The sequence below is a fragment of the Gouania willdenowi genome, unplaced genomic scaffold, assembly GCF_900634775.1.
Source record: "Gouania willdenowi unplaced genomic scaffold, fGouWil2.1 scaffold_226_arrow_ctg1, whole genome shotgun sequence".
In the NCBI taxonomy this organism is placed as follows: domain Eukaryota; kingdom Metazoa; phylum Chordata; class Actinopteri; order Blenniiformes; family Gobiesocidae; genus Gouania; species Gouania willdenowi.
In genome coordinates, this window is record NW_021144981.1 from 34,285 (window position 1) to 48,973 (window position 14,689).

At 37.7% G+C, this 14,689-nt stretch overlaps 1 protein-coding gene across 1 annotated transcript; it reads left to right on the plus strand.

The window, feature by feature from the left end:
- Positions 1–209: 209 nt before the first annotated feature.
- On the plus strand, positions 210–2,431 carry LOC114458970 (protein NLRC3-like; the record flags this gene model as incomplete). Its single annotated transcript, XM_028441355.1, has 3 exons — positions 210–263; positions 463–2,269; positions 2,347–2,431. Coding segments are annotated over exons 1-3 (1,929 nt in total), but the record flags the coding sequence as incomplete, so codon positions are not given.
- Between the last annotated feature and the right edge of the window lie 12,258 nt (positions 2,432–14,689).

The following is a 14,689-nucleotide window of genomic DNA, read 5'->3' on the forward strand; positions in this document are numbered from 1 at the left end:
CATACACACACGGAGCAGGACTTCACTCATCACCTTTAATGTGTTTGTGTTCCAGCTGCTGGAGGACAACATCATCAGCTTTGTTAAGGCTGAACTCAAATACATGCAGAAGATTGTGGATGGAGATGATCCAGAGTGCTCAGAGAGTCAGATGGAGGGTGAAGATGAGGAGCAGAGGAAAAGCAGGGAGGCCTTTCTGAACATCACACTGTATTTCCTGAAGAGGATGAAGCAGGAGGAGCTGGCTAAGCGTCTGCAGAGCAGTAAGAGCATGTGAACATCTTCACTGTTAGGAACATCACATGAAGGACACAAAGCTGGCTTTTCTTTTTCAAAGCATGATTCAATCAGTCACATTTAATCTGAGGAACCATCCAGACTGAGAACATCACACGCTTTGATCTCCAATGTTCAAACCTGCTCTGACTTCTCCACTCTAACATTAAGTTTGTCTTCATTCAGGAACAAAGGCTCATCGATACCAACGTGAGCTAAAGTCCAAGCTGAAGAAGAAGTTCCAGTGTGTGTCTGAGGGCGTGGCTAAAGCAGGAAGTCCAACCCTCCTGAAGGATATCTTCACAGAGCTCTACATCACAGAGGGAGGGAGTGGAGAGGTCAACCAGGAACATGAGGTCATACAGATAGAAACAGCATATAGGAGATCAGACACAGCAGAAAGAGCCATCACACTAGAAGAGCTCTTTAAAGCCCCTCCTGGAAGACCTCGACCAATCAGGACAGTGATGACAAAGGGCGTGGCTGGCATTGGGAAAACACTCTTAACACACAAGTTCACTGTGGACTGGGCTGAAGACAAAGCCCAGCAGGAGTTCCACTACACATTCCCACTGACCTTCAGGGAGCTGAATGTGCTGAGGGGGAGGAGCTTCAGCCTGGTGGGACTTGTTGATCACTTCTTCTCTGGAAGCAAAGAAGCAGGAATCTGCAGCTTCCAGGAGTTCCTGGTTTTGTTCATCTTGGATGGTCTGGATGAGTGTCGGCTCCCTCTGGACTTCCTCAGCACTCAGAACCTGACTGATGTCTCAGAGTCCACCTCATTGGAGGTTCTGCTGATAAACCTCATCAGAGGAGAACTGCTTCCATCAGCCCGACTCTGGATAACCACACGGCCTGCAGCAGCCAATCAGATCCCTCCTGAGTGTGTGGACATGGTGACAGAAGTCAGAGGGTTTACGGACCATCAGAAGGACGAGTACTTCAGGAGGAGGTCCACAGATGAGGAGCAGGTCAGCATTATCATGTCCCACATCAGGACGTGTCGTAGCCTTCACATCATGTGCCACATCCCACTCTTCTGCTGGATCACTGCTACAGTTCTGGAGGACATGTTGAAGAGCAGAGAGGAGGGAGAGCTGCCCAGGACTCTGACTCAGATCTACAGCCACTATGTGGTCCTTCAGAACAAAGTCAAGATGGTGAAGTTTGATGGAGAAGGTTCCACAGATCAACACTGGAGTCCACAGAACAGGGAGATGATGGAGTCTCTGGGAAAACTAGCTTTTGAACAGCTGCAGAAAGGAAAGCTGATCTTTTATGAGAGTGACCTGACAGAGTGTGGCATGGACCTCAAAGCAGCCTCAGTGTGCTCAGGAGTGTTCACACAGGTCTTCAGAGAAGAGAGCAGCCTGTACCAGGACAAGGTGTTCACCTTCATCCACCTGAGCCTTCAGGAGTTTCTGGCTGCTCTTCATGTCCATCAGACCTTCATCAGCTCTAAAGTCAACCTGCTGGATCATCAACCACAGAAGAAGAAGAGCTTCAAGATGTCTACATTTAAAAAACCAACTCTGAACCATCTCCATCAGAGCGCTGTGGACGAGGCCTTACGGAGTCCAAACGGACACTTGGATTTGTTCCTCCGCTTCCTACTGGGTCTTTCACTGCCGACCAATCAGAGGCTCCTACAAGGCCTGCTGACACAGACAGGAAGTGACTCACAGACCAATCAAAAAACAGTTAAATACATCAAGAAGAAGCTGAGTAAGAGGTTGTCCACAGAGAGAAGCATCAACCTGTTCCACTGTCTGAATGAAGTGAATGATCGCTCTCTGCTGGAGGAGATCCAACGGTACATGAATTCAGGAAGACTCTCCACAGAGAAACTGTCTCCTGCTCAGTGGTCAGCGCTGGTCTTCATCTTACTGTCATCACAAGAACATCTGGATGTCTTTGACCTGAAAAGATTCTCTCCTTCAGAAGAAGCTTTTCTGAATCTGCTCCCAGTGATCAAAGCCTCCAAGAAAGTTGAGTATGTGACTTTAGAAGAACATGTCTTTAATTCTGTCACAGACAAACATCTGTAAGGTTTCTCTGATTCTTCATCAGGTTGAGTTCCTGTGGTCTCTCAGAGAGAAGCTGTGCAGCTCTGTCCTCAGTCCTCAGCTCTCAGTCCTCCAGTGTGAAACATCTGGACCTGAGTAACAATGATCTGCAGGATTCAGGAGTGAAGCTGCTGTGTGAAGGACTGAAGAGTCCTCACTGTAAACTGGACTCTCTCAGGTCAGTGGATCACATGTTCCATCAACATTGTCCTGTTCCTCGTCTCCTCACTTGTTTCTTGAGTTGTGGATGTTTTTCTGAATCCAGTCTGTCAGGTTGTGTCATCACAGAGGTGGGCGGTGCTTCTCTGGCAGCAGCTTTGAGCTCCAACTCCTCCAGTGTGAGAGAGCTGGACCTGAGCTACAACCATCCAGGAGACTCAGCAGTGAAGCTGCTCTCTCAGAGACTGAACACTCTGAGGTGAGACACATCACAGCAGCTCATCACATGTTCACATCAATCCCCATCACATGTGTGACAGAGAGCTGTATCAGAGGAATGTGATGAAGGTGTGAGAGGTGGGACACTAAAGGAGGAGGACTGGGATTAAGGGTTAAGGTTAGAGGGATGAAGGACAGAGATAAGAAGGGAGTGAGGAGAGGCTGATGGAGAACTATGAGGAGCTGATGAAGGAATGAGAGAGAAGATCAGAGGAGGTGGAACCAATCAGTGAGAATTGTGTTCATATAAAAATATAACTATATCTTATGAAATTACATTTTAATCTTTTCTCTGACACAAGTTATTAAGTCAAAAAATTAGGGATGAACCGAAATGTGAATTATTGACTGAAAACTGAAATAAATTTCCAGCTCTGAATGTTACTAACCACTAAAATTAAAACTATGCAATTGTATAAATCAAAACTAATGCTTCAAATAATCAATCAATAAAAGGTAGGGTAGGGGTATTTTCCAGATACACTTTTTAAGTTTTTGGTTGAAATTTTCTTAATGTTCTGACAGAAATGAAGATCTTATGAGCTCTGAAAAAGGAACAAAGAAAATCCATCATGTGTAGCAGCTGTAAACCTGTACAAACGTTGACCAATGAAAAAAGATGGTTCGTTTTTTTATTATCCAAAACGCGTCATTGGTGACGAACTTAAAACAGAGTTTTTAGTCACGTTTTTTAACATACAGTATATAATGATAAAGTTTAGTGTTTACTTACTGCTGAATGAGACGACGTAGTTTCTACACAATACAAGTGATGAGCTTAGATCCACTTCTGCAGCAGCTGTGCTAATGCATGTGAGTGAGACGGAGCACAGAGGGGAGGGGGGTAAGCTACATTCAAAATCATGCTAGCTTTCAAAAATCACCTCCCCTGCCTTTAAAATATGAAAATATTTATTTAGCACTGACATTCCAACAATGCGTAATATAAAATAAAATAATAAAAATTTGAACTTGACCCACTCATACATTTATTAAAACAGAAATATGTATGTTTTTAAAACGTTTTAAATATATTTCAAACTGTAGACGTATGTTACAAATATCATTGTTTAACAATTGTTAGAGTTTTTGAGCTAACTCTGGTGTTCAGTACCTAAGATTTCATACAGAGAGACATAGTCAGAGGTTTTGCTGAATCAATCAATCAATTTATTAGAGATGAACAGAAAATGAATCAACAAGTCATAACAAGTCAATTGAAGATCAGACACTCATCTAAAACACAGCTGTGGTCCTCAGGGTCTGCTCACTCCCTGGACCCCAAACATAGATTTATCAGTGTTTTTATACATTTAGAAAGCAAATGATCAGCTCCTTGTAATTAGTTAAAGATGTCATTTACTGGTGATTTAAAGAAATACAAATTATGTTTAAGATTTATTGATTTATTCATTATTAATGATCATTTAGGGGTCTATGGTGTCTGTTTATTTAATTTATTTAGGTATATAGAACATGAGTTGTTTAATGTGTTTTAAGTTTAATTTTAGAATATAATTATAATTAATTAATTAATGATTTAGACTTTGTACATTTTGGGTCAAACTGACATTTTAGTGTTAATCTGATTGTCTTGTTTATATCTGATTTGTCTCTTTGTTTACGTACATGGTTGTGTTATTTTTAGATTTAGATTAAGTTGAAATCGTTAATATGTTATATTAACGTTATTTGGAAATTATAATATCAGGTTAGTTAAAGTAAGCTTGTTAATTTATTTTAACGTTATTTTTCCTTTAATTTATTTTAAAGTTATATTCCTATTTTGTTTACCATTGTTAGAGTGGGCCAAAAACTTTTATTTAACTTTATTACATTTATTTGGATTTACTGTTAGACTATGTTTTAATATAAGAAAAAAAGTTATAAGTAGAACAGAACAGAATACAAACATGATTTGTGTTTAAATTGAATATACATAGTAAACTTGAAATTAGCCACTTATATTTATCTGTACAAACAAAAACTGAATACATGCTCATCAAAATTAATCTTATAAAACATCACATGATTACAAAAGATGTTTTAAGAATTATTCAACACAGATTTTATAATTTCTTTATTACATACAACCACATAGTGAGGTGAGTCTATGATTGCTATGTAGTGTGTGTGTATTTTATTTTAATATCACTTCTCTTTCCATGTGAATGTGAAAACCCACAGCAGGAACCTTAACTGATTGATTGATTCTTATTTCTTAGTGAGGAAAAATACATTCACGGTCCTGCCTGCCCACAGCGACCAATCAGGAAATGACTTTCAGAAATTACTATCAATCTTTAACAAATTTATATGGAAGCTTTTGAAGCACAAACGACAAAAACACGTGATCACCCTCTAATATAAACTGTGCAGAAATAATCGATCAATATAATATAGAAACTTTTGTTGAATAAAAATCAATTAAAGCACAGTGATATCGCTTACTCATTTAAATTACAATTATATGAATCTATATTAGTAAATTAGTGTTATTCTATCAGCTGTTCTATTTCCTAACTGATCAGGTGATTTGTTTCAGATTATTTTAATTTATATTTAAAGTAATTTGTCATTGCCCTCTCTTGTAAATAATTATATTTATTAAAAATAAATAAATCATAATTAAAGTTTAACATACACGTCCTCGACTAAATCAAATACTTATCCAATGGTTTCTGTTCTCAGCTGGTGATGTCTGTATCCTGTGAACAAAAAACTACAACATTTATATACATTTCAAAGGTTGATTATGATTTTTTAAATATTTCAAGTTATCATTTCTATCTAATTCTATCCATGTCTACATATTTATTTATCTATCTGAGGATATAAATACACATAAGGGTTTTAATTGTGAGATTTTTAGAACATAAAGAGAGGAAAATGACAATATTTTACACAGTTGTAACATAATATTCAAACTGACAGAGATTATTAAAGAAGTAAGTGAATAAAAAAGTAAGAAAATAACTCAAAGAACTGTAAAGAAATCAAATCATTAGAATAAAACAGTAATTAGAACAAAACAGAAATGTAACCAGGTGTTATGTTAATTTATGCCTCTACTAATATTTATATAGATTACAAGAGAACAGATTTTTGATTGTATTTATGTCTTTATTATCTCTCTAAAGAGTCCTAGTTAAATCTATAGACCACGTACCATGTACAGTTCAGCCCCCCCACCTTTGATTAGACGTTTTAGGTGGTGAGGTTGTTTTTATTACCTCAGGTGATCAGCCACTGTTCTGCATTCTGGGCCAGGGTCTATACAGTATATATGATTCCTCAATATATGAAATAATGTTATCCATGTCTGTTATTAAGATCATTTGTTCATTTACCTTTTAACTAAAAAATATGACTTTTATTCAAGCTACAACTGTAAAGTGTTGGGGAGAGAGACAAAAAAATAAAGTCAATCAACTCTATTCATCAAGAGAAAGAAAACAGTATGAAATCTATAAATATGATATCCAAAAGTTATTCTAATTGTCATTTCAAAAATATCAACGTATGATCAACAAGAAAAAGTTTTTAGTAATTCCTTAAAAAAAAAGATCCTAACACATCTTAAATTATAAATATTTAAAGAATTAAACAAAAACTGGTATGTGTGTAAGTCTGTATGTATGTGTGTATGCATATATGTGTGAAAACAGCTATCCTTCTATCACATGATCACTCACTCAAAGACACGCCCTGGTACATTTTTCATTCATAACACGTTTCTCTCAGTTATACATAAAGTGTCATCATCCATCAATCAATCACTCTATGACACGCCCACTGGCACACTCACACTCAGGACACGTTTCTCCCATACATACATCCTTATTCATTCACCCACACATACATATACTGTGTGTGTGTGTGTGTGTGTGTGTGTGTGTGTGTGTGTGTGTGTGTGTGTGTGTGTGTGTGTGTGTGTGTGTGTGTGTGTGTGTGTGTGTGTGTGTGTGTGTGTGTGTGTGTGTGTGTGTGTGTGTTGTTTCCATAATATCTTATTTAATCAACGTTTATATGTTGTAATTATTCTGTTGTGTAAGTGTTTATTTTCTAGGTCAAACAATGTTATTTTTATATTCTTTCTGTATAAGTTGTGAACAAGTTGTGTTGTGTGTTATCTAATGTTCTTTCTACCAGTTCACTGCAGTTCACACAAGATATAGTTTCATAATCATTCATTTCATTCATGTCAAAAAGAGGAGAAATTCATTTCTGGTTTATCTATTAAAGCTGCTTTAATTTAATATATGTTGATTTGGACATTTCTGATTTAAGATCAGAAAAACATTTGTTTGATGTGTGTTTTGTTTCTATATTTATTATTATTAAATAATGTAATAATGTGAAAGTTGTGACTTTTTAGGACATTAGTGATTTTAAATGAAATATTCAAAAACAAACTAAAACATAAATATTGTTGTGGTTCCTATTTTTTTCTTAGTCTTTATATATTTTAGGTTTAAAAATAAAATAATTACTGGTTCATGGAGGAGACATTTTCATGTGAAACATTTCAAATCTAACTTTGAAACAAAGGCTGAACTTTTGTAAAAAACTTTCTTAACCAAAATATATTTTAGTTTATTTTCCTAATTTGATATTACAATTTAAGTTTTTTAGTTTGTTCAATAATTAGTATTTTTATCTTATTTCATTATTGTATGAATTTTTTAATTAAACATGAGAAAAATTACAGAATTATTAGCGTTATCTATAAAACCTTATGGGAATTGAACATATAGTTTTGATTTAATGATTTTTAAACTGATGTGTTTCATGTTAACATACACCAGAAAACCATTAAGAGACCAGCAGACACCACCACCACTAAGCTTCTATGTAATATTAATGTTCAATGTTCAGGGTCAAAGTTCATTCCTAGTGGTTCAAAGTCTCCATTTATTCAGAGCTTATTATTTAGCAGCTTTAGCATTATTGTTTTCTGTGACGTGTCCTTCAGTCTTTACTTGTTTTATCAGGAGGGAATGATTAGCAGGGAATTTCCCAGCAGCAGAGTTTTTTCAGAGTGTTTCCTTTTGAGGGAGAATTCATTCTGTATTTGTCCATAGTATCCATAGCAACGGTCATCTACCAATCACTAACAACCACTGGTAGATGGCATGTCCCAGATCATTCTCATCTAGATTATCATTTTTCTTATTATTCTTATTTCATATTTATATTGATATTATTATTGTTGTTAATATTTTCATTTTTCTTAATCTTATTTTTATGTTTATTGTTATATTATTATTCATATTATTATTATTATTGTTGTATTTCTGTTTTGCAATAGGCTGATGTTTTGGTGCTTGTGTCTATATGTTTTTATAATGTGTCTGTGTTTGGCTATTTTCAAAAAACAAAGCTTATTTTATTATTACCCAAGAGGTTTTTGGTAAATTGTCATTAAAACAAAAGTATTTTGTGTTGTCATATTTGGTGGCTTTGGAGATCAACTTATTTTTTATTTTTTTTTATTGACTTATTTAAGTATTTGTTTAACCCATGTGGGGTCAGCCTGGAACTAAAACAGGGTTTAAATGTCACGTAATTGGTTAAAAAGTAGGTAAAAACTGATTAAAATTCTATTTTTAAAGTTTTTGGAATTATTGTTTTTCAAATACACAATACAAATACAATAAATATCAAATAACTGTATCTTATACTTTAACTTTCTGAAATATATGAATCTAGTTCAAATAAAATTCAAAAAAATAAAGTTTATATCAGAATAAGCCAGGGTCTGTAACTAGTGTTGGGGTGGTCAAGACCGGTCTTGGTCTCGAGACCGGTCTCGAGACCAAATTTTAAAGGTCTTGGTCTTGTCTCGGTCTCTGAAGTATTTTGACTCGGTCTTGTCTTGGACTCGGGCTGCCCGGACTCGGGATTTTCCGTCAAGACCGTTCGAGACCAGCACTAATTCCTGCTATTTTTACCCTTTTTTATAATGTGATAATAACACGGAGAAGAACGGGATAAAACAATCCTTTAGTCATTATTTAATCCACCCCGTATAATGACCGCAACCTTCCTTAATGTGACTGTGTGTGTGTGTGTGTGTGTGTGTGTGTGTGTGTGTGTGTGTGTGTGTGGCTGCGGTGTCAGTTTGGACCGTGGAGCAGAAGGAGATATGAACTAATCACCGGTAAAAATCCCAGTAAAACTCCAGAAAACAATCACCAGTAATAAATATTATCTCCCTGGTAAAGACAGTAGCTCTAATAACTGGTAAAATGATAAACTGATGATATTACAGTCTGTGAAGGATGGATAGGGGACGCACTTACTCTGCTTCTGGGTCCTAGTGCCTGCCGAGCGGTGAAGCCTGTTCCTTTTACCGTGTTGACTGAGGTCCGTGTGTGTTTAATAAGTCCTTGTGTGTCCGTGTGAAAGTCTGCATGTTTATGCATCTGTCCATCCACTCTTTTCATTATATCCATGTCTTTTAAGGCTTTATTACATAATATCGGCTGTAGTCCGGGCCGCCGCCATCTTGGATTATGTCGTCACCAGCGCGTCATCGCCGCGCATCACAGAATGAGTCAAATAACTGTAAAGAGGTCTTATATTAGTCTATTATCTTTTAAAGTGGTGTTTTTTTTTTTGTGTCTTTAGACTCCAATTACATGTATGTATACAATATGTTCCCCACAATATAAACAGGTTCACAATATAATTAATTTTTATAGTTTCTGTTTCCAGAATAATAATAATAATTCTCAACAAGAACAATTGATTAATTTGTCACATGACTGTTCCAGGGTTTGTTTGTTTTATTTAGTTTCACATCTACCTGTAGCTCTATGTTTTTTACACTGATGACAACTTGTTTGTAGTTTTATTTCAGAAAGTTTCACTTTTACAGTTACAGTTGGAAACCTTTGTGAATTGAATATCCTAGTTATATTACAGTAACCAAATTAAACTATATCAACTAAGTGAATTAATAAAAATAACCTGTGTAAAGGCTTTTTCAAACTAAAAAATTATCTTGTGAAATCTGTGACCTGTTAAACCTGAACAACTCAAAGAATCAGAATCAAGAATTATTATTTCTTGGCAGAAATGCTTTTAAACACTTGCTGTACATTCAGCTGACATAAAAATCTTGTTTTCAAATATGTAGAATAATTGTGAATTTATCAGTAGCAGTAGTAGTTTTAATATTTTAGTTAATTTTTTGCAGGCACCTTTTTTGTCCGTCAAATGTATTTAAAATAAACTAAAATTAAAGAGAGATGTTATTTAACTGTTGAACCTTGTCATAATTTTATTTATTTATATATTTTTTTAAATTGAAAAAAAAATGTTTATGGTCTTGGTCTTGGTCTCGGCTTGTCTCGGTCTTGGTCTTGACTCGGTCTCGGCTCCCGAAAGTCTTGGTCTTGTCTTGGTCTCGGTGCATTCTGGTCTCGGGTAAGTCTTGGTCTCGGATAGTGCGGTCTTGAACACAACACTATCTGTAACGCACAGACATCATCAGTTCTCAGATGAATATATGCACTATTAGCTAAACTTCACAATAACACTATAACAATGCAATAGATTAGATCAGCTGACATGAACCTGAGTCACTGCACCATCTATGTTTATGTCACGTGACTCCAAAATCCTTTTATGCACACCACAAGGAAATAATCTGACTATTTAAACATTATTTAACAACTCTCCATATCCATTACACACAGAACACACAATCATAATAACACACTCCATCTCCATCACCACCACCTTGTAAAAATACTGTAGTGTGACGTTAAACTGTATGAATAGATATGAAAGTGTACGGTGGCACCATGCTCTTACTTTGAGCTGCAGGGAGGGTTACCATGGTTACAGGTGTCCAAATGTGGAGGTGTGCTCTGGGGGCATGGAGATAAAGTCTCTCATGAGGGGACGAATGTCCAGGGAGTTCAGAATCTGTGTGTGGGTGTGTATCAGAGAAAGGTGTGTGAGTCTTTTCTGGGTCATGGTGCTGCGTACCCATGTCTTCAGAAGTCAACGTGAACCTGTGTTGATTAGGCCTAAAAATAATTACATTTAAATACAAAATACACGTAATAGCCTACGTGTGTCAAAATCATTTCCCTAAATATTCATAAAGAATTTATAAATTGTGCTAAATATTTTTCATAGACTACATTTAAACATCTACATTCTCACCAATAGGGGGAGCTGCAGCACCCCCAGCACCCCTACTTCCTGTGGCCCTGCTGAATATTCAGTTACTGTTGATCAACCTGATTTATGATGGTATTAATGTTTGTAAACACAGACAGATTAGATGTGATCAATACGTTAGATCACATGATCACATGAGTTCTGATTGGATTTCAGCCTAGGTGACCAAATAGTGTAAATATACATATATATAATAGTGTATAGTTAAGATCAGAGGAGGTGGAACCAATCAGTGAGGATGAAGAGAGGAACACTTTGAAGGAGATGAAGAAGGTGAAGCTGTTGAAGACAAACCAGTAGAAACATGGAGAGCTTGATGGAGATGGCATCAGGTTTCTGAGCTGCACTTTGGACTCTTTAGGTGTGTAAATCACTGCCTGTGTTTGCTCCTGCAGGGCGGACCATGGAGGAGAGCAGAGGATCAAAGCTGGTGTGAGGAAGTGTAAGTGTGTGTGTGTGTGTTCATTCAAAGTGTCCTCATGAAGCTCTGAGTGAATGAACATGTCAGTGATACAGAGACAATGAAGCATCACATGATCAACTGTTGTTTCTTTGTGTCTCATCAGATTTCTGTCACATTCACCTCGACACAAACTCCATCAGCAGAAACCTCAGACTGTCTGACAACAACAGGATGGTGACATATGTGAGGGAGGAGGAGCTTTATCCTGATCATCAGGACAGATTTGATATCGATCAGGTTCTGTGTAGTACTGGTCTGACTGGTCGCTGTTACTGGGAGGTGGAGTGGAATGGACATGTTTATATAGCAGTGAGTTACAGAGGAATCAGAAGAAAAGGAAACAGTTATGATTGTTGGTTTGGATTTAATAATCAGTCCTGGAGTCTGAAATGTTACAGAGGTTTTTACATCTTCAGACACAATAACATAGAAACACGTACCTCCTGTCCCTGTGGTTCCTCTGGTAGAGTAGGAGTGTATGTGGACTGTCCTGATGGACGTCTGTCCTTCTATGAAGTCTCCTCTGACTCTATGACACTCATCTACACCGTCTGTACCTCCTTCACTGACACTCTGTATCCTGGGTTTGGGTTTGGGTTTGGTTCCTCAGTGTCTCTGAGTCCTCTGTGAGACAGACAGACAGACAGACAGACAGACACACACAAACAGACAGACACACACACAGAAAGACAGACACTTAGACAAACAAACGCACAAACAGACAGACACACCGACACACACACAGACAAACAGACACACTGACAGACGGACAGACAAACACACACACACACAGCTACACAGACAGACAGACACACACAGCTACACAGACAGACATACAGATAGACAGATAGACACACACACAGACACACAGACACAGACAGACAGACAGACAGACAGAAAAAAAAACAAACACACACACACACACAGAGACAGACAGACAGACAAACACAGCTACACAGACAGACAGACAGACAAACACACAGACAGCCACACATACAAACAGACACACACACACACACAGAGACAGACAGACACACCGGCTGACAGACAGACACAGGCAGGCAGGCAGGCAGACAGACAGACAGACACACAGAAAGACAGACACACACACACACAGACAGACACTTAGACAAACAAATACACAGACAGACTTGACTTGTTAGATTGTCCTCTGTGCCAAAAGATGGTATGAGATTTACCTTTTAAGAGCAGCTTAGGGAAGGATGTTAATTCTGGGACGTATCAGTCTTTCTTTGAATCAGGGGCTGTTCCAGATGTTTCCTATTCTCTCCTATCTGCAGCTTTGGGCTTTCACTCTGTTTTTTTTCTCCTGAGGATGTATCTGCTCTATGAGCTCTGCCTTTCAATTTCTGTCTTTTGTTCTTTTTTTTTTTGGAGGTCTATGTTTTAATTTCTTCCTTTGAAGTTCTGCTCTGTGATGTCATCTTCTGAAATTCTGCTCTTTGAGGTCTTCCTTTGATGTTCTTTGATGTGGAGTTCTTCCCCTGCATATATCAACAGTTGTTCTAAACTCCTCAGTAGCCACGGTTACATGATGTTTTTTTAATTCAGAATGAGTTATTCTGCATTAAATCATTCTGCTTCATGTTTACATGGTAATAGTAATTCCAGAACTGAGGTTTACATGGAAAACCGGTTCATTCAGCTTTATTTAATTCCACTTTAGGTCTGGGGGTTGGGAAGGCTGTGATTGGACAGGGGGCGAACATGACGTATCACGTCTATTGGGAAAAACACACAACCAACAAGTTATTGTCGGCTGTAACACAGAAGACCACACATGAGAAGTGTTTTCACCTTTATTTGGATTGTTGTTTTAAAGCAACAGCTCAACAGTAACTCACTTTGGTCCACGGAGCAGAAGAGATAGAAACTATTCACCAGTAAATAAAGTCCAGTAAAACTCTGTGAAACAAAAACCAGGAATAAATAGTTGCTTCCTGGTAAAGATAGTAGCTCTAAAAATGGTTCCAATGATAAACTTGGTGATATTACAGCCTGTGCAGCAGTATGGGGACGCATGTCTGGGTCTTAGTATCACCCGTCTGATGAAACCATGTTTATGCCTCCGTCCATTCCCTTTTTTCATTATATTCATGGCTTTTAACGCTCTTATTAAATAGTGTCAGTGTCATACCTCAGAGAGAAGCTGTGACTGAGAACATCCTCTACATCCTCTTAGTGAGGCCCGTGTGTTTTATACTGTAATGTAATGACGTGACTCGAGCCGTTATCAAAGATTTTGAGCCTTTAATGGAAGTCCTTAAAACATCATGTACCCCTCATTCTCTGCTGACGCCCACCCTTCCCCAGCCTCCCAGCCAATCAACACACAGAACACATGTAAACAAAGACGAACATTGGCAGAGAAAGCTGCACGTAACGATACTTCAAATGCCATGGGAAACCACAACACCTGTTAAACATTGAATAAACTACACATGGAACATAACTCAGTGACATAGGACCTAGTCTGTTACAATATGAATGGCACTTTACAGCATTGTGCGTTGACGATGTCACCAAGGGAAGCACACCACCGATAGAGCCCCCCACCCAGCCAACTCGCACCCGCCGTCTCGCTTCCGAGGCTGGGAGCTCATAGGGGACCTACTCGCCTCGGTTATCGTCAACGAAACATCGGTGTTGGCTGGAACGTACAGCTGATTCCATGGGGTTATTATAGAAAATAAAAGATTCTGTGGTTGTGTCCCATGGTTTGTATCGGCTATAATCGGCTAATGTCCCACTCTCCCAACGGATAGTAAACGCCCCACTGGCAATTGCTTTTTTCCGCTCTCTATCTCGGGACTATCTACCATCTACAAATGTCATGATGTTCATGTCATCACGAAATACATGAACATTGAGCACAAAAAGAAAGAGTGGTTCATTATCCACCTTGTTGTTGCCGGAAGAAAAAGCGTAAATGACGTTCTCCATGCGTCTGGTTGGCTAACCACGTGACTTTAACTGTATTGCTTGAAAAAAAAAATAAAAAAAATTACTGGGAGAGCAACAGCAATTAGCTGACGTCATGTCTTGTTGGATTTTCTGCAGATACACTTTTTAAGTTTTTGGTTGAAATGTCATGACAGAAATTAAGATAATTAATTTAACAAAATAACCAAAGAATGACGGGCAGTGTCGACCCTAACTTCTCTGGTGCCCTAGGACAGATTTTATTTTGGCCCTCTTATATTTTTTATACCACGTAATTGACATT